Source organism: Bos grunniens, chromosome 23 (assembly GCF_055505025.1).
Source record: "Bos grunniens cultivar Pamir isolate PY7600 chromosome 23, Bosgru_T2T1.0, whole genome shotgun sequence".
NCBI classification, from domain to species: domain Eukaryota; kingdom Metazoa; phylum Chordata; class Mammalia; order Artiodactyla; family Bovidae; genus Bos; species Bos grunniens.
Genome location: NC_141187.1, coordinates 33535736 through 33555721, shown reverse-complemented (window position 1 = coordinate 33555721; position 19986 = coordinate 33535736). Strand labels below are relative to the sequence as shown.

Sequence of the window (19986 nt, the reverse complement as noted above, 5' to 3'; positions counted from 1 at the left end):
GATGGTGGAGCCTGGTGGGCTGCCGTCTATGGGGTCGCACAGAGTCAGACACGACTGAAGCAACTTAGCAGTAGCAGCAGCATGGATATAGTAGATATTTTGGGCACCTATAATAACCCCCATGAAGGTACTCATCAGTGATTATTTTCTCACAGATTTTTATTTTTCTAGTTCTTTCCAAAAAGGAAAATTCAAAGGCAACAAGATTGATGTTTCAGGTTTTCCCAGCAGTTGTAAACCCTGGGTGTGTGTTACAAATACTGGGGAGTAAAAACTAGTGATATCTGGGCTCTACCCCAGACCAATTCATTCAGAATCTCTGGAGTAGATCCCATTCACCTGGATGTTTTAGAGACTCCCCAGGGAAATTGAACATGCAACCAAAATTGAGAACTGCTAAGTCTGTGGCCAAGAATAACAATAAGTAAAAAAATGTTGAAAAGTTAATGCAAAGTACTACATTTAAGTTTGCAACTATATCCTCAGAGACGGGTGAGAGTCCTTTCTTTGGCCCAGTGCTGGATTTCTGCTTGTCCAAATGTGAGGTAAAAAACCAGGCCAAACATGTTGACAGCAGCAGCTAGGAAAAATACATTCCTCCAACCAGACACAGAATCCTGGAGGCAAAAAAAAAAAAAAACAAACAAAAAACAAAAAACACCACCAAAAATCAGAATTATCAGCCTCAGAGTTGTTTCTCCATCAGTTCTAGAAAGCCTCCATTTTGTATATTGCAACACTGATCATAAGAAACTAGGGAATGATATGCAATAACCACTTAACACCTTGAATTCTCAAAGGAAGTTTGGTGAAACTGTTGGAAACAAGAGGATGCTAAAAAGCACACTGGGTTCTGACTTGGAATAATTTTTCTTCAAGCCCCCCCAAATCAACATATACTAATATTTTTCTAGAAATCTGGATCTAGAGTCTTGAAAATATTGTATTACTCATTTAAATTATGCCTAAAATAACAGCTTGGAGATCGTCACTCTTCTGTTTTTGGCTGTTGACATCAATTGCAATAACCCCCTGAATGGACACCTCAATATGATGTGAGTCATATTTGGTCTGACTGTATGAGTCTCCTCTTGAAACCCTTGTAAGTCATAGTTTATTTCTGACATTATAGTCACAGTGGATTCCTAGCAATTTGGTAAAAAAGTAACCTGAAAATAGGTCACCTAGAGATGTATTAAAACGATTTTTTTGTTTTTGTTTTTGGTAAGTTGACTCATGCCTATCCTGCCATCCCAGCCTGGTTCTGCCTTTCCATCTTCCCTACCAGCCCACACTTGGTACTGAGCAAGCCTCATGGGCCATCCTCCCTGCTTTGTCTCACAGCCATTTGTTTAACCCATGATTTAAACTCTCTTTAAGTTGGTCTTGGGACCATTTGTGTTTCCGTTTCATAATTTTTTTAGAAATTGGGATTAACATGAACAGACTTTTTGTAACTTTCCCCTTTTGCTCCTGTGACTTCATCTATTATCCTTGACATGTATCATTCACTCTAGTCATAAGAGCTGTTTCATTCTTTTTTTCTCTAGGAAGTCACATGTGTTATTTTCTCTGCCCAAACTGCTCATTTTTATCAATCTAACAGCTATTCATTTTTTTTAGAAATTCAGCTTATACTTCTCTTTCCCTGGGAAATCTGACTTACCAGTGTCTGACTTAGAGTCCCCTACAAACAGAACAATTGTGCTGATATTGATGTTGATTTTCCCCATCAGATCACATAGTCCTTGAGAACAGGGGCCCAGTTGTGAATCCCCAGTGCCTAAAACGATACCTGCCACTTGCAGATGTTCAATAAACTGGCCCAACCTGACTGATAAGGAATCCGGTGGCAGTGGAAGAGATGATTCCTGCAATGAGCCCAAATCCCCTTGAGATTCCCATGAGGAAACTTGCATATCTGTGGAGAGATGATTTTATAGATGATTTTATATAGAAAGCTGCCTACATCTTTTCAGTAACTCAACACTAATGCCGTTCAGCTCTAATAGCAAAGTCATTTAGACTACTGCAAATTTTTTGTTCACTTCAACACAGCTCAGGCAATATCAGTTTGCAAATCCTGAAGTCACTTATCTATCAACTCAACATCTGACTCTTTGGGACCCCATGGACTGTAGCCCACCCGGCTCCTCTGTCCATGGGATTTCCCAGGCAAGAATACTACAGTAGGTTGCCATTTCTTACTCCAGGGGATCTTCCCAACCCAGCGATTGAACCCGAGTCTCCTGTGTCTCCTGCATTGGCATGCGAATTCTTCACCACTGCACCATCTGGGAAGCCACAGCACCAGCTCAACAGCTAGGAAGCAGTTCTGTCTCCTGGAAGCCCAGGTTCCCACCCCAGTATCTTAGTATAGCAGGCAGTTAGAGCAGGGGACAAGACAACAGACTCTGGAGAGATGGCTTGGGTCCAAATCCTGACTGCCTTTGCATGACCTCAGGCATGTCACTTAACTTTCTTGTGCCTCTATCATCTATCTCTTATAAAGTGAAGATACCAATAAGGCATGTAATTGTGCAGATCAGATGTGTTGATGTATGAGAGTGAAAGTGAAAGTCACTCAGTCGTGTCAGAGTCTTCGCAACCCCATGGACTACACAGTCCATGGAATTCTCCAGGCCAGAATACTGGAGTGGGTAGCCTTTCCCTTCTCCAGGGTATCTTCGCAACCCAGGGATCGAACGCAAGTCTCCCACATTTTGGATGGATTCTTCACCAGCTGAGCCACAAGGGAAATCCAAGAATACTAGAGTGAGTAGCCTATCCCTTCTCCAGCAGATCTTCCCCCAATCCAGGAATTGAACAGGGGTCTCCTGCACTGCAGGCAGATTCTTTACCAACTGAGCTATCAGAGGGGGTTGATGTGTGAGAAGTCCTTTAAATAGGGTTCGGCTCATGGCAAGCATATATATATATATATATATATACATATGTATATGGTAGCTAATATCATCAGCACTATGGAAGCTTTTCCAAAACACATACGCATGGGTCCTTTCCTAGAACACACAGTCCAGTCTCAAGTGGGGAATCCAGGGAAGTTTTTCACCTAAATGTTATCAGCCAAGATTGGGCACCATTGCTCTAAAAATGCCTTAAGTCATGGCCACATACTGACATATCTGGCTGTTTGTTAGTACTCTGCCATCAATTTGTGCATGTCAAAAACAAGAAGGAGTTACAAAAAGACTGAGTCTAAACCTCCAGAAAGGCCTGGGGAAGGGACAAACAGGTAATGATCTTACCGGGGGGCAACATCTAAGGTGTTGATGATGAATCCAGAGTCACACAGGTTACTGGTCCCAGGAATAAGTATCAGCAAAATAATGGTTGTTGTGTAACTGGAAGCCACAAAAGGGAGGGCCACAGCACATAGTGATGGAAGGAGGAGCCCTGGGCAATGGGGACACACTGTCAGGAACCTCTGACCATGTGTGGAAAAGGGATTTGTTAAGTGAGTTTTGCCTAGACTTACCTAAGGATGAAAAGAGTTTTCGGACAGTGATTAATCTAAGAAGATTCCTGGACAGGAGGAAATCTGCCAACTGACCTCCAAGAATTGTACAACTCGCAGCAGCAATAAAAGGCAGGGAGGACAGAACCCCACTCTGAAGGAGGGAAATGTATAGAGTGAGTAGTTATAAGGGTACATATGGCACCAGATTTTATTAGTGACACAGACCAACCATTAGCCCACCCTCCTGATACTCTGAGTTGTTTTAAAGAAATTGGCATCATTTTCTATAAGAAGAACACTGTCTCAGGTAAGACGGCCAGCACTTGCATTATACTGGTCTCCAGAGAGAGCACAATTCATTTCTAAAGGAAACTGAAGCATCAGCTAGCATGGCAACGTTTCATAGTGGTTAAAAACACAGATACTGCAGTAGCTCAATCACTGAGTAATTGTGTAATCCAGGGAAGTCTTCTCCCTCTACGTGTCCTCATTTATACACCTATGCAATGGGAATCATTACAAAACCTCTCAATCATTGTGAGGGTTAAAAGAGTGATTATATGCAAAGCCAAAATGTAGTAGGCGGCAGAGAACTATTTCTCCTCTTAGCATTAATGTTCATAAAAGTACAGGAAGCATACTCACGTCTCTGACGTTGACATGGAGCACAGAACTGATATACGTTGGTAGGTATGTTATGATTATGGTGCATAACCAGAAATGGCTGAAAAACCCCGTGAAAATGGCCCAAAGTGGTAGGCATCTGACCATAGACTTTATGGGGACAGATCGTCTAGGAGAACTGGACTGAAAGGAAACATCTTATCAACATGGGTATTAGGACAGGTCAGAGGGTGCCTCTCCTGAGAGCCCCACACCCTACCCTGGAGGTAGGTGTGTGGTCCACAAGTGAAGGGTTGCACGGTACCTGTTGAGCCAGTGAAGACACGATGTGTTCCTTTTCCCTGATGCTTATGCATGGGTGATGCAAGGGGTCATCGTAAATCACTGTGAACCACAGGAGACAGCAGACACAGCCAATGCTACCTGGGAAGCCAGGACCCAGTTAGTTTTCAGGTAGATTTGTGAGCTGGGGGAAGAGAGTTTCCTCTGAAGCAGCATATCTCCCCCCAAAACACACTTGTTAATTCATGGTTATTTCACCATAAGGACCTAAATTTTACCATTTTCCATTTCAACCTATCTACAAATCTCCTTTTGACTAAATGTAGAATGCCATTTCACAATGTCAGAGCCCTCTGGAGAAAGCAGGAGCATGACATACCTTTGCATAGCTGATTAATTACTCTTCAGACTCCAATGGATGCATAAAATTGGTGTGGCAAGGAAAAATTTCCAACACATTTGCAAAAGATAGTGTTATCATATTCAAATGATATATCCATTATGGATTTTCAGAAAAATATTTCTTAACAGTACCTGATTAACATGTGTGGACCAAAATTGACTTGGGAGTAGCATCATTAATGAGAAAGTCATACTAGCTAGAACCATATTGAATGATACCAATTAGTTAAAACAAAAAGATGGAAACTTGTCTCATTTCTGAGATTTGTCACTTGAAAAGATTCTATTTTAAAGACTCTGTGGATTAATGTTCTTTAAATTCCCTCTAATTACTGGATTTATCCATTATTTTATTTGTAAAGCTACAGGTTAGGCATTGTGATAGTACCAAAGTGATGAAAAAATTATGGAATAGATTTCTTGCCTCAATCATCTCACAGGCTAGTGGAGAGGAAAAAGGGGACATAAATAATTACATGCCAACACAGCCTAGAAAAGAAATTATCAGTAACCATCACAGAGGACAGAAAGGCTTAATCTGATGGGATAAGATTTGGAAATCCCCATATGGAAGGGGACATTTAATTCGAACTTTGCAAGAGAATAGGTAGAGAATATTCTCTATTCTGGTAGAGAATAGGTTAAGGGTACCTTGGCAGAAATAATTATAGGAAAATATGAAGACAAATTGAAAATGTGCTTTACCAGCTTTGACATCTTAACCACATGCGGCAATTAAATGTGGCATTTTAGATGTGGTGGCAGAGATTCTAAGAAGCCTGAGGTGAGCATGTAAGGTTGCACTCTTGATTTCTCAGAAGTCAGCACCATAAAGATGCATTTTCTCTCAAATGGGAAGAATATGGGTCATGGGTGATGTAAGCATGAGAACAAATGCCTGGGAAATGGAAATGTTAGGATTTAAGAGAAAGTGACTCACCAAAAATGTAGAAGATAAAAGGCCAGCCCAAGGCCTGGGAGATTAGTCCCCCCACACAGAGAATGATGAAGGACCCAAATGCTGCCCCTGAAGAGAAGAGGAATTAAAAAAAAAAAAAAACTGAGGAAAATAGCAATGGTTGAATGACTTCCCTAGATGTTATCCCAACACTGAGGTGGCAAATTTAGAATTACTGGGTAATGAGAGACTTTATTCCAGCTCACAGATCTCCCCCAGTAAAGTCATGGAAAATAATTAGAATTAATAAATTATAGTGATATGCCACCTGACGCTTCAATGGCTCCTTTAACACCAACAGACCAAATCCAAATCCCATTTGTCATAGAAACTCTCTGTAAACATAGCCCACAATATTTCTTTATAATTAGAGTTACATTCTGGCAGGGGCAATATGAGATTGGCAACAGAAAAGGAAAGTCTTACAAAAACTAATAAGATGAAGTCCTTAACCTTAAGGAGATTTCAGCCCAGTGAATATGAACAAAATTCACTATTAAAGTATAATACACTGTAGACCTTTGAGACTGAACATATTTTTCAGAGACTCACAATAAGAAATGTATTTTGCATGGCAACACAGCATATACACAAAAACAAACACACACACTTCAAACAGAAGTTTCATGAATCAATACCAAGCCTTAACGTGTGAAATTCACTTCAAAATTTTCTACTTTATTCTATTCATTTTTATTTTAAAACACTTGTTTTGACCTACTGCATTGATTTTATAACCCCTTCAATGGGTCCCAATATGAAATTTTGGGGAAAAATGTGAAATATAAATATGATAGTAAAACTATAATTTTCTATGAAAGTATACGGAGAAATGAGACAGGAGAAAATTAAAATTGATGATAAAATCAACAAATTGTTTACACACCCTAAGGTGTGTAGGGTGGATGGAATTTTTGTAGAAAAAGAGAGACTTTAAGTGCACTTAGCATGTAGTGTGACCTGAGCCTTGCTTACAGAGGAATATTAAGTGGGAAGGCAGGAGGAGACCATATGGTAAAGTATCTTTCAGTTCAGTTCAGTCGCTCAGTCGTGTTCGACTCTGCGACTCCATGAACCACAGCACTTTATATCCGTGTTATAACATTTTTATCTGTAAGATGGAGGAATACATTGAGACTCCCAGGCAAATTAGCAAAAATGTCCCACCTATGATTTAAGGAGATAACTTGGCTTGATGGAAAGGGAGGTTTGAAGGAAGCAAAGAGGAGAAAGACCAACTGGGAATATTCACAGAGATGATAACTACACTGGAAGGAGCCAGAATACAGGAGGGTTGTTTTGTAGTAAAAATCTGCAGGATGCAGCCACTCATTGGACCAGGGCTGAGAGGCTTTATGAGCCTCAGTTCTGTTCTTCAAGTATAAGGCAAAGAGCAAGGATGAAGTTAGTCCTTAGTATGATTACACACTCAGAAGGGCACTGCAGTGTGGTGACCCAGAGTGTGCACTCTGGGACCAAACTGCCAGGGCTTAAACCTCACTTCTACCACCTGCTGGCTATTTGCCTCTGGGCAATTTAATTTATCTTTGCATACTTTAATTCCCTCCTGTGTAAAATGAGAGTTTAAAATAGTCATCACAGGGTTGTTGTGACTATTAGCTTAGAAGAGTAAAGAGCTCAGAAAACTGCACTCTTTAAACTTTACTTTCAAGCCTGATTTCTCTCTTTACCACTGATAGTCTTAATTCTCATTTTATATCTTTGCTAACATGGTGTTTATACAGTTTACTTGATTTTTTCCACTTACGCAAACTCTTAAAGTTCTAAACTTTTCCCTACAATGCTTTTCTGACTGCCCTCACAACGCTCACAATGGTATTTTCTGTCTGAAGTCTTAGTGACTTTACAGCACAGGTATATTTATCTTATTTGTTGTGTGACTGTCTTACATTGTTGAATTTTTTTTTAAAGCACTTTTCTCCCTGTCCCCCAAACCAACCTAGGCATAGAAAGAAAGATGTGGTAGGGTGAAGCAGATTAGAAAGTTGTGATCCATACATTCATCCTTACCTGATCCTGCAATGCTGGTGAGCTTGCTTCGTTCAAGTGGGGGAGCCCATTTTGCCCAAATTGTAAATTGACCTGTCCATGCCATACCCTGAAATGACAATTAGTAAGACTCGATCTCCAGTAGAATTTAGGAACCTGCATCCCACACAGAATGAGAAAGTAACTGGTTACCTGAGCCATGCCCTGGACTGTCCGAATCACAATAACCAGAATCACTCCAAAGTCAGCAGTCAGTGGTGTAAAGAGGGTGAGAAGGGAGGAGATCAGCAAACCAGCACCAAGCATCTGTTTTGCTCCAAATATCCCTGCTAAATAGCCGCTTGGGATCAGAGTTAATATTATCCCGTAGTTGATGGAGCTAAAGATGATACCCTGAGTTTCTGGACTCCATTCATATACAGAGACCTGGGGTCGGGCGGGATGGGGGGAGGGAGGAAGGAAAATTCTTTACTAAGAATTTATTTTATAAAAAAATCTAATTTATAGCCAGAGCTGCTTGTGCTCAGTTGTGTCTGACTCTTTGTAACTCCATGGACTGTAGCCTGCCAGTCTCCTTTGTCCATAGGATTTCTCGGGCAAGAGTACTGGAGCAGTTGCCATTTTCTACTCCAGGGGATCTTCCTGACCCAGGGATCAAATCTATGTCTCCTGTGCCTTCTGCATTGGCAGGCAGATTCTTTACCACTATGCCACCTGGATTCTGGCCCTCCTATATAATATTAATTTTGGTTTTTCTCCATTTTTTACTAAACTTAAATATTCCAACTTTTCCAAACAACCCATTATATTCCTAAGTTGATTCTCTTAGATGGAGACAAAATAGAGTAAATGAAGAGGAAAAGTGATAAAGAAATGATTATATAGGTAGTTGATAGGAAGATGTAAATGAAATATAGTGAAAGATCTCCTTTTAACTATTTTGATTCTAGTAAATAATTTGGGTGACATGCTGATTCTCATTTCAAAAAACTTCAAAATACATCTTTACTGAATGCTTATCAAAATCAGCCCCTAAAATAAAATTTAAGCATCATGGTCTATCCTAGCAGAACTGACTTCCTAAAACACATATTACACATTAATAAGACCACATTTCTTTTCTGATATAACCCAATAAATAATTTTTGGTAGCCACTAGATACATGGCACCATGGTATAAATTGAAGAACCCCAAAACATAAAATACAAAATATAAAATAACTATAAATAAAGCAAGATACATGATTCATGTCCGAATTCAAGCTTGAGGATCAACAGCAGTAAAATAGGGACTTTGAGAAGAGGGAAGAACAATTTGGGAAGGTCCCAGGAAGGAAGAAGTACTTGAACCATTCTTTGTAGAATGACTATGATCTGTATAAAGAGAAATAGGAAAACTCATTGTCACTGAAGAAATATACAGCAAAAGTGGACTTGTAGCATTTGGAATGATACACAATGATTAGAAACTAACCAGGACTCTGACTTGCTCAAAGCAAAGACTGCTCCTGAGCCACTGACAGCAGATATGAGTGTGCTGAGAAGCGGGCCAGGTTCTGGAGAAGTGCAGCGTTTCAAGAGAGGAGTTGGCAACTTGAAGGTATCCTGGATTCTTACGCACAGGAGTGTGAATGTGTAGAACGTATAATGGAAGAAAGATTCGAGGCAGAGAGGTCATTATAAACAAACTGGCTCCAAGGTAACAAAATCATAAAATTAGAGGATGATTTTACTGTACATTTAGAAATGTACAGTAAATGATAGTTTAAAGGGAAACATTTAAATGGGGTATAATGATTATTCTCATAGAAATATAAGAGGAACAGGTGATATTTTATTTAACTCACTGGCTAATGAGGAATTGGTAGGATGATACAACTGGTCCAAAGGAGAATTCAAGGAACCACATACTTATAAGCAGGAAGTAATGCTGAAATAGATGTTAAATATATGGCAAAACTGACTTATTCGACTGAAGGGGAAGTGGAGGAGAGTATCAATTGATTTTCCACAAGACAAAATTCATTTTCAGAGCTATGGGCAAGAATCATTTTATTACTGTTAATATATAGAACTTAGAGTTGTAAAATGGCTCAAGGATAATAAAAGGTACAGAGAACTGCTAAAAATCAGGCAGAAAGATGTACTGAGACAGTGCATAGTTTTTCATTGAAGATATCCAGTAATCTGTTCCTTTCTAGAAGCATCCACAACTTTTTCCAATAGTCACAGCCCCAACCTTGTAATCATAATAATCTCAGTGAAAGACTAATCACAGAGGTAAGCAATATCTCAGAGAAAAATAATTCCAGATGTTTTTAGTTTGTTATTGATAATTCATATTCTGTACACTACAGAATCAAGATCCAAGTCCTCTTTTCAAACTGGGTTTTCCTTCTCAACAAAGAGCCTTGTTCTCTATTATACTTACTTCTGCTGTATTAAATTCCTTGATGGATCTGTTGGAGTGATTGAAGGTGAATGCAAGAGGTCTTTCTGTGGAGGTATTGAATAAACCAGGCTGCTGAGTTCTATTCACCATGGCAATGATTGCAATGCTCAGACTCACACGCTGGGTTATCATGGTGAAGTTTGAGAAGTGCATGATGAGAGCCAGTCCATAGCGTAACGAACAGAATTCAGGACCTAGAGAATAACACAAATATCTGCAGTGAGTGCCTTTTTCCACTTTTCCCACTGCTAAATCTGAGAAAACTTCAGATGATATTATGCAGTCTCACCATTTTTTCTCACTCAAATAACCATGGCTATAACCCTCCTTTGGCATGATCTTTAGTTTATTTCAAGGTAATAAATCAGAGGTCTTACAGTCAAGAAGATCCTTTTTCAGAGGATTCTTACAATCAAGTAAGGCCTTTTTCAGAGGTGTGGGTAGCACATGAAGATATAGGACAAACTAAATGAAGATATTTATGTCACAGTGTTTCAAAATAAAGTGAATGGGGAAGATAAGGAAGAGTCAGTCACAGAACCTGAGTCTCCCAGCCTCAAGTCTGGGGTCTCATCCATTTCGTATATTCATTTACCATAAAGTTTGAAAGTTTATACATAGAGAGATGCTTTGAATTAAGCAAATCATATACCCAAGGGTTCTCTTTTAAAATACCTGAGAGATAGTGCATAAATGAGCACATCCACTAACTCCTCAGTGTAATTTTCACTTGGAAATATTTTTGATGTATGTCACTAAACTCTGCCTTCACATATACTCAGCTTTAAAAAAGCTAATATGGGGAACCATTTTTACTGTTTGTAGGTGATATGCTACCAGACAAGTTGTCCTATTAGAAGAGCAACACAGTTTTAAAGTCTCCACATAGTGGAACAATGGGCCAATATTGAAAGGGTTTCCATGTGAATGAAAGATTAAAATTTTTCTCTGCATACTTGGGCAACTGGGACTAAAGAGAAATAGAAAGAGAACTTGTGAAGAAACACATAAAATATACTGGAAGAAAGCATTTTTAATGGCCAAATAGGCTCAGGGATAGGATGGGTTGCCTGCAAAAGAATTATTTCCCTATTAATGGAAGTTTCCACACTCAGAGGAAATAACTCCTGGGCAAGTATGTTGTAGCAGGAATTCATACATGGGTGAGTGGGTTTGTTTAAAATGACCTTTCCAGGATTCATTTCATTCCTTATGTCCAAGGATTTATTGATCATTTGACCTAATTTCTCATAGATAACTCAGCGCTCCCTAAGGAAAAAGCAGTAAGTAACAGGATGAGAGGCTGGAGCTGGTCCAATGTTACACTGAGACAGTCTTCACAGTGAGGAGGCTTGATGGAAAAAGGAGGAGAAAGGAGAGCAAGGTTGTATAAAGAGCACTGGAAATAAGCTTCTACTCTTCCATAAGTAGGCTGAGAATGAGAGATGTGGCTTTACTTTTCCTGGTGGAAGGCTTCTCATCCATTTGGCTCCTCTGGGAAATGGTACCACACTTTGTGGTGGAGATTCCCTCTGCCCTGAATCTCTTTTACCACGACAGGCTTTTATCTATGGGGAAGAACAACAATCCAAAACAAGACACACAAACAATTTTTTCATGTTAATGCTGTCTTTTCCCAGCATCAATGAAAATTGTGATCCAACACAGCTGTATGATTTACATTTTGCAGTACACTTCCTTATTGTCATGCTTACAGAGGACTTGATTTTTATAAGAAAATCTGACTGTGAGTTCCAGCTAAATGATTTAGAACTAGTCATTTAAATTATCTAACTAGCCATTTCCTGTCCAATAAAAATAAGTCTGATTTCTGAGTGGTGCTGCAAGAATTGAATGAGAAAATTGCAAACCACAGAGAACCATGCAAAGGTAAGAAGTATTATGGCTTGAGGCAGGTCAGAAGACATGAAAGCAAATTTAAGCTAAGAGCTGGAGGAGGAAACTTCCAACTGACCATGTTTCTGTTCTTTCTGTAAAAACAGAACAACATTCACTCAATGGTGTCTTCTTTGAACATGAAGAATGACATTGTGTAACAGATATACATTACTGTAATATGTAACACCTTAAAATGCTTATTCTTGTCTTTGGTAACATAGTTGGGACTCTTTGCTGGGCTGAAAAGTTCTTCAAATCACCTGTAAAATCATATTGAATGAGGGCTTTCTACTACAATTACAAATAAATTCAGCTATTTGAGAGTCAAAGAGAATTCATGACTTCAAATTGGACACATTTAATTTGATATTTATACACTGATCTTCAGGGGATTCATACATTTATTTCTTTTCCATACAATCCTTATTCTAGGAACTTTATCAGTTTTGCAGCCTTTCCTAAACTGAAGCATCCATGACCTCACAAACACATGTATCATACTTACATTGCATCATTCAAAACTTTGCATTCTTTGTGAACATTCATAATCTATGCCCATAGGATGAAAAATGATAATAAAAGAGACAGATGAATAATTTTGTCCAAAAACATTATTTGTAGTATTAGTTATTACAGCATAATATTGGAGACAAATTAACCTAACTGTAAGAGTTTAACGAATCAACTTTAATAGATTCTTGCCCTGGACTTTACTTAAAAATATCTTTGAACATATTGCATAACATTAAGGAAATGCCTGTACTCTAGTGTACAAAGCAGGCACTATGCCTATGTTGATACATGCGCACCCAAAGAGAGAGAAACAGATTTACACACGTGACAGCAATGGCCTTTTCAGGGTTACAGAACACACCATGGTCACGTTATGATTTTCCATATTTACCAAGTGGTTTTTCAAACAGTTCAGTTCAGTTCAGTTGTGTCTGACTCTTTGCGACCCCATGGACTTCAGCACACCAGGCCTCCCTGTCCATCACCAACTCCTGGAGCTTGCTCAAACTCATGTCCATTGAGTTGGTGAGGCCATTCAACCATCTCATCCTCTGTTGTCCCCTTCTCCTCCTGCCTTCAATCTTTCCCAGCATTAGGGTCTTTTCCAAGGAGTCAGTTCTTTGAATCAGGTGGCCAAAGTATTGGAGTTTCAGCCTCAGCATCAGTCCTTCCAATGAATATTCAGGACTGATTTTCTTTAGAATGAACTTGTTGGATCTCCTTGCAGTCCAAGGGACTCTCAAGAGTCTTCTCCAACATAACAGTTCAAAAGCAGCAATTCTTCAGCACTTAGCTTTCTCTATAGTGCAACTCTCACATCCATACATGACTACTAGAAAAACCATAGCTCTGACTAGCTGGACATTTGTTGGCCAAGTAATGTCTCTGCTTTTTGATATGCTGTCTAGGTTGGCCATAGCCTTTCTTTCAAGGAGCAAGCATCTTTTAATTTCATGGCTGCAGTCACCATCTGCAGTGATTTTGAGCCACAAAAAATAAAGTCTGTCACTGTTTTCACTGTTTCCCCATCTATTTGCCATGAAGTGATGAGATGAAGTGATGCCATGATCTTATTTTTTTGAATGTTGAGTTTAAAGCCAGCTTTTTCACTCTCCTCTTTCACTTTCATCAAGAGGCTCTTTAATTCCTCTTTGTTTTCTGCCATAAGGATGGTGTCATCTGCATATCTGAGGTTACTGATATTTCTTCTGGCAATCTTAATTCCAGCTTGCGCTTCACCCAGCCCGGCATTTCGCACGATGTACTCTGCATAAAAGTTAAATAAACAGGGTGACAGTATACAGCCTTGACGTACTCCTTTCCCAATTCGGAACCAGTCCATTGCGGCATATCTGGTTCTAACTGTTGCTTCCTGACCTGCATACAGATTTCTCAGGAGGCAGGTAAAGTGGTGTGGTATTCCCATCTCTTTAAGAATGTTCCAGTTTATTGTGATCCACATAGTCAAGGACTTTGGTGTAGTCAATAAAGCAGAAGTAGATGTTTTAATGGAACTCTCTTGCTTTTTCTACGATCCAGCGGATGTTGGCAATTTGATCTCTGGTTCCTCTGCCTTTTCTAAAACCAGCTTGAACATCTGGAAATTCACAGTTCACGTATTGTTGAAGCCTGGCTTGGAGAATTTTGAGCATTACTTTACTAGCGTGTGAGATAAGTACAATTGTGTGGTAGTTTGAGGATTCTTTGGCATTGCCTTTCTCTGGGATTGGAATGAAAACTGACCTTTTCCAGTCCTGTGGTCACTGCTGAGTTTTCCAAATTTGCTGGCATATTGAGTGCAGCACTTTCACAACATCATCTTTTAGGACTTGAAAGAGCTCAACTGGGCTTCCATCACCTCCATAGCTTTGTTTGTAGTGATGCTTCCTAAGGCTACTTGACTTCGCATTCCAGGATGTCTGGCTCTAGGTGAGTGATCACACAATTATGGTTATCTGGATCATGAAGATCTTTTTTGTATAGTTCTTCTGTGTATTCTTGTCACCTCTTCTTAATATCTTCTGCTCTGTTAGGCCTGTACTGTTTCTGTCCTTTATTGTGCCCATCTTTGCATGAAATATTCCCTTGGTATCTCTAATTTTCTTGTAGAGTCTCTAGCCTTTCCAATTCTATTGTTTTCCTCTATTTCTTTGAATTGATCACTGAGGAAGGCTTTCTTATCTCTCCTTGCTCTTCTTTGGAAATCTACATTCAGATGGGTATATTTTTCCTTTTCTTCTTTGCCTTTTGCTTCTCTCCTTTTCACAGCTATTTGTAAGGCCTCCTCAGACAACCATTTTGCCTTTTTGAATTTCTTTTTCTTGGAGATGGTCTTGATCATTGCCTCCTGTACAATGTCACGAACTTCTGTCCATAGTTTTTCAGGCACTCTATCACATTTAATTCCTTGAATCTATTTGTCTTTTCCACTGTATAATTATAAGGGATTTGATTATAAACAATTAGTAGTTACTTATTTTACCCTCTGAAAAAGCTAAGGTGTCTTTGAAAGAACAATGATGAGGCTTCATACAGCATAGTCAAGATAGTTTTCTGCTTGCTAAATGTCTCTAAAGTTCTGAGAACAGGATCACTCCATTTAAGTTTTAAAATTTTCTTTTTCTATTATAAGAGACAAAATAGATGGCCAGTTGCTAACAAGAGAACATCGGCACCAGGAAATATGTTGGCTTTTGCTCTGTTTTGGAAGGCTTTCCAATCCAGTTCTACTAACATCTGGATGACATCAAGAATTCAGTTAAGGACTCAACACTCAGATCCCAACTGAAGAAACTGGAGTGGCCACCTGATTGACCTGGAGTTTGGACTATTTTCTATTTGATCTCTCTTGTTATGTAAGAGTCCAAGACTTGGCTGAAGGCAACTTTTTAACTGTATGTGCAGCTACAAATATTATACTCAAAGTTTTCTCATCAACCACTCCAACCAGTCTTACAAACATAGAACTCTAGAGCTGAAAGAGATTCAAATAGTCTCTAACCCAAATGTTTATTTATTTTTAATAAGAAGACTGATATATAGAAAGTTTGAAAAATTGCTTCAAGTCACAGAGTTTACTGAGCCAGTACCAGGTTTCCTGATGCCCAGACTGCTGCTTTTTTATGCCTGCTAATACAACTTCTCTTTATGTTCACATTTTAAGCACAAGTTTAAAACACAATAGGGTAGTTTCATTGTAAGGTATTCTAGACAGAAATTTATATAATTTTAAGTTGTTTTTAAAATTGAAATATAGTTGATTTACAATATTATAATAGTTTCATGTGTATAACATAGGGATTCAGTACTTTTGCAGATAATCCTCCATTCTAGGTTATTACAAGATAATGGCTGTAATTCCCTGTGCTCTACAGTATATCCTTCTTGCTTGTCTATGATTTTAAATTAAGTTTTAATCATTTATTCCAGAAGGAAATTTGCTGATGGAAATACTTTCAGGTTGAGCTTCGAATATTTAAAGAAATAAAGAAGACTCCTCTTTCTTGTTTTTTTGGTTAGTAAAATTACAACACAAACCTATGACTTCAGTTGTCCTTCCCTTCCATCTGCTGCCCTCCCTACCTTAGCTTTCATGGTTTCAAATGCTATTCTAAATTTTGCCTCAACAGTTAACTTCTGTTGTTAATTTCCCTGCTTCCTAGTATGAGACAAATACAGAAATCAGGCAGACATCCCAAACCATTCTAAACGAGGATCCTTCTGTGACATAGTAATGGAACCTATTTTTCTAAAATAACGACAGAAGCATATAAAAGTATGGAATCTGTGAACTGGCATAACCGATATCACTGAAAGACAGTGGAATGATTTTTTAGCCTAATCATAAACATTGTCAAGGGTGTTTCTACTTACGAGTGACATTTCTAAGAAATAGTGACTCCTACTGTTAAAAGTTGCAAATAGACATAGAAAAATTGAATTAAGTTAAAGGAAAATTCTATACTTTAAAAATAACTTCATAACACAAAACAGAGTTGTATCTGGTATAAAATTAATAATATAGACAGATGATTTAGGCATCAGCAAAAGGTAAGATTTTTTTCTTCTTTTATTAGTAGTCTAGAACTCACTATTTTGTTATCATTTTGTTTCTATTGCCATTAGATTTCCCTTAATATTGAACCTGTCTTGCATCATCTCTATTAGCCGAGTCCCCTAGTTTACTCAGAGTAAATGTTACATGTGGTTGAAAGAGCAGGAACCTGCAGTTCAAAGGGTATCCAAGGACCAAGTTTTTCTCTGTCATTTAGTCTTGAGTAAACCAGAGCAGATTTTATAAGATCCCAGAATTTTCACTGTTTCATAGGAAAAATGGGGATAATGTCACTTCATTGAACTGTTGAGAATGAAAACAGAAGAATGAGACATGCCTTCTCAATGTAAAATATTATACACTACAAAATGTTATTAACAACAGGAATAATAGCAGTCACAAGACTGGCACTTGTGCCCTCTCAGATTAATAAATACAGGTTTATAGTAAATGAAATATCCTTCTACAAAAATGTTTTTGATTGAGTGCTAAATTGGTCTTAAATGCTTCCTTTGAGAACTGGGTTCTTCTGGACTAGAATCTAGAAGGTGGAGGAGGAAGGGATATACCTTGCTACAAACATCAGAGAACATGCAAACAAGCAATTTCTCCCATATTAGTAAAACTGAGACCTCTTTTTATCACTTGTTTACCTTTCTGAAAGGTTGGCAGTTTGGGAATAAAACTATCTATTTCAGTAGATCCTTTACATCATGCTGTTAATTCATACGTGTGTAATCATGAATAAAAAAAGTGTACAAAGCACTAATAGTGGGTAATCTTAGAAGGCAGGGTTATATCAAAATTAAGGTGCAACTGGGGCCCTGCCCACAGGGAACTCAGCTCCACTTGTAAAATATGACACAGAAGTGCCTGAGCACCTTTCCTCCAAGCAATGACCGCAGGCTATGCCTGTATGAGTCCATCTATGCCATGGAATTGGGAATTTTCCTGGGCAGGTTGGGAGAGGGCACTTCTGTGGGTCTTTGCCCCTGGCTTCCCATCATAGGTACCAACTGATAGGTACCAACCACAATCTCTCTGGACACCTTTCCTCAGTTGCACAATGAGGGCCACAAACCAGGTGATCTCCACAAGTATACAAGTTTTTTTGCCTCAACCTTATTCACAACTTTGTTCATATTCTCCTGTTTCTGAGAGACAATTTCAACTATATACAGAAATCTGAAAAGGCTAATGAATCATGGTTGCTGCTGCCTCTAAGTCGCTTCAGTCATGTCCGACTCTATGCGACCCCATAGACGGCAGCCCACCAGGGTCTCCCATCCCTGGGATTCTCCAGGCAAGAATACTGGAGTGGGTTGCCATTTCCTTCTCCAGTGCATGAAAGTGAAAAGTGAAAATGAAGTTGCTAAGTTGTTTCGACTCCTAGCAACCCCATGGACTGCTGCCTACCAGGCTTCTCCGTTCATGGGATTTTCCAGGCAAGAGTACTGGAGTGGGTTGCCATTGTCTTCTCCATGAGTCATAGTCCCCAACCCCATACCTTGTTAGTTCTGATCCAGTATTTTATTCTGCAGCCAAAGCCTGTCTGACTCATCAAGGTGTTGCAGGAAATACTCACGAATCCTTGGAGAAGTGACCATTGTCCACAGAGTCCATTGGCACTGGTGGCCTCTCAAGTCTTGCTCTAGGGTCTTGATTGAATCAATTGCATTTTTTTAGAAAGTCTCTTCTTCGTTTTGAAACCAGGAACCATTCCCAGAGGGAGATCCTTATGCTGCTGACAATGTTTTTCCTCTGACTTCCCCTCAAACTGTTCCCTCCCTTTAACAGATCTCTGATTAGTAATTATCTTCCAACCCAAAAAGAAGAAATGCACTTACCTTCACCATTAAACCAGTATTGTAAGCCCTAGACTATAAGGCTACCTTTAAGAAAGAAGGCATTTTCATCCCTTCTTCCTTTTCAAATAATTCCACAGTTTCACAAGGATAAATAAAGTGTCACATGGCAGGCAGACTGAATCAGGTTTAGCCGTACATTGTCAGAGCAGAGAGCCTGAGGTTGGCTTTGCCGCTTAATTTTTAACTTCATTTTCAAGTTCTCACTGATAAAATGAATATCTCAAAAGATGACACCATGTTTTTCTGCTTTGAACTCTTCAGACAGCCGACAAAGTCAACAAGCCTTTTTTCCTGAAAGGAAGGCAGCATGGCATGGAAGAAAGAGCACGGCTCCTGGAACTGGAGAGGTGAGGTTAACCCCTTCTTCACTTCCTAGTGTTTTCTGTGGCCTTGGACAAGTCATTTAACTTTTCTGTATTGGTTTCTGCTTTAGTAAAATCTTCCCTGGTGGTTCAGTGGCAAAGAATCCGCTTGCCAATGCATGAGACTTGGGTTTGATCCCTGGGTTGGGAAAATCCCCTGGAGAAGGAAATGGCAACCCACTCCAGTAGTCTTGCCTGGGAAATCCTATGGACAGAGGAGCCTGGCAGGCTACAATCCAAGGGGTCACCAAGAGTCAGACATGACTTAGTGACTAAACAACAACAATCTCAGTAAAGCAAGGGTTATAATGTTCAATTCATGGGGTTACTGGGCAAATAAAATTAACAACATATGCTAACCAGTAGTAGGTCCTCACATGGCAACTCACTCCAGTATTTTTGCCTGGAGAATCCCCATGGACGGACAAGCCTGGAGGGCTACAGTCCATAGAGTCGCACAGAGTGGGCATGAATGAAGTGACTTAGCATGCAGGCATGCACACAGTAGGCCCTCAATAAATGAGCTATTCTCCATTAAAGGGTTCTCTTAAATCACCTAGGGGCTTCCCAGGTGGCTCAGTGGAAAATAATCCAACTACCAATTCAGGAGGCACGGGTTCGATCCCTCAGTCGGGCAGATCCCCTGGAGAAGGAAATGGCAACCCACTCCAGTATTATTGCCTGAAGAACTCTAAACAGAGGAGACTGGCAGGCTACAATCCACAGAGTTGCAAAGAGTCAAACACAACTCAGCACACATGCACACAAATCAGCTAGGTTTTCCTTAAGTATTTGGTGTCCACAGCTTAATAAATGTGAACTTTGGCTACTCTGACATCTCTCTACAAAGTTACCCGCATCCATCCTTCCTGCTTCTTATCTGTCCTCTTTCTAATCCAGTCTCTGCTTGACTCCTGGTACTTGTACTTGGGTTTTTATTTATTTATTGGCCACAAGGCATGTGAGATCTTACTTCCCCAACCAGGGGCCAAACCTGTGCCCCTTACATTGGAAGCATGGAGTCTTAACAACTGGACCACCAGGCAAGTCCCTGCACTTGTGTTTTATTTGAGATTCTTAA

The 19986-nt window shown here is 39.4% G+C and overlaps 1 protein-coding gene across 3 annotated transcripts; it reads right to left on the bottom strand.

The window, feature by feature from the left end:
• Nucleotides 1–141: 141 nt before the first annotated feature.
• Nucleotides 142–18675, bottom strand: SLC17A2 (solute carrier family 17 member 2). 3 transcript variants are annotated; one of them, XM_086369987.1, is made up of 12 exons: nt 18523–18675; nt 11667–11777; nt 10189–10403; nt 7950–8183; nt 7779–7866; nt 5730–5816; nt 4410–4528; nt 4127–4288; nt 3500–3632; nt 3270–3417; nt 1831–1921; nt 142–617 (listed from the first exon to the last, which is right to left on the bottom strand). In XM_086369987.1, exons 2-12 carry the CDS (start codon nt 11692–11694, stop codon nt 483–485), a joined length of 1440 nt encoding a protein of 479 aa, XP_086226113.1. In that variant the 5' UTR covers nt 11695–11777; nt 18523–18675; the 3' UTR covers nt 142–482. The 3 variants fall into 3 exon arrangements, with proteins under 3 accessions (XP_086226113.1, XP_086226114.1, XP_086226115.1); XM_086369989.1 differs by having other exon boundaries at nt 439–617; nt 1796–1921; nt 18523–18638; XM_086369988.1 differs by lacking the exon at nt 11667–11777 and having other exon boundaries at nt 18523–18631.
• Nucleotides 18676–19986: the final 1311 nt, after the last annotated feature.

Excerpts from the sequence above, each read along its gene's own strand:
- SLC17A2 (XM_086369987.1), bottom strand. The coding sequence starts at position 11,694 with ATGGATGAGAAGCCTTCCACCAGGAAAA. Across the intron at positions 8,184-10,188 it reads AGGAATTTAATACAGCAGAA|GTCTCTGTATATGAATGGAG; the intron begins GTAAGTATAATA and ends GCCCGACCCCAG. Across the intron at positions 5,817-7,778 it reads CACCAGCATTGCAGGATCAG|GGGCAGCATTTGGGTCCTTC; the intron begins GTAAGGATGAAT and ends TCTTCTCTTCAG.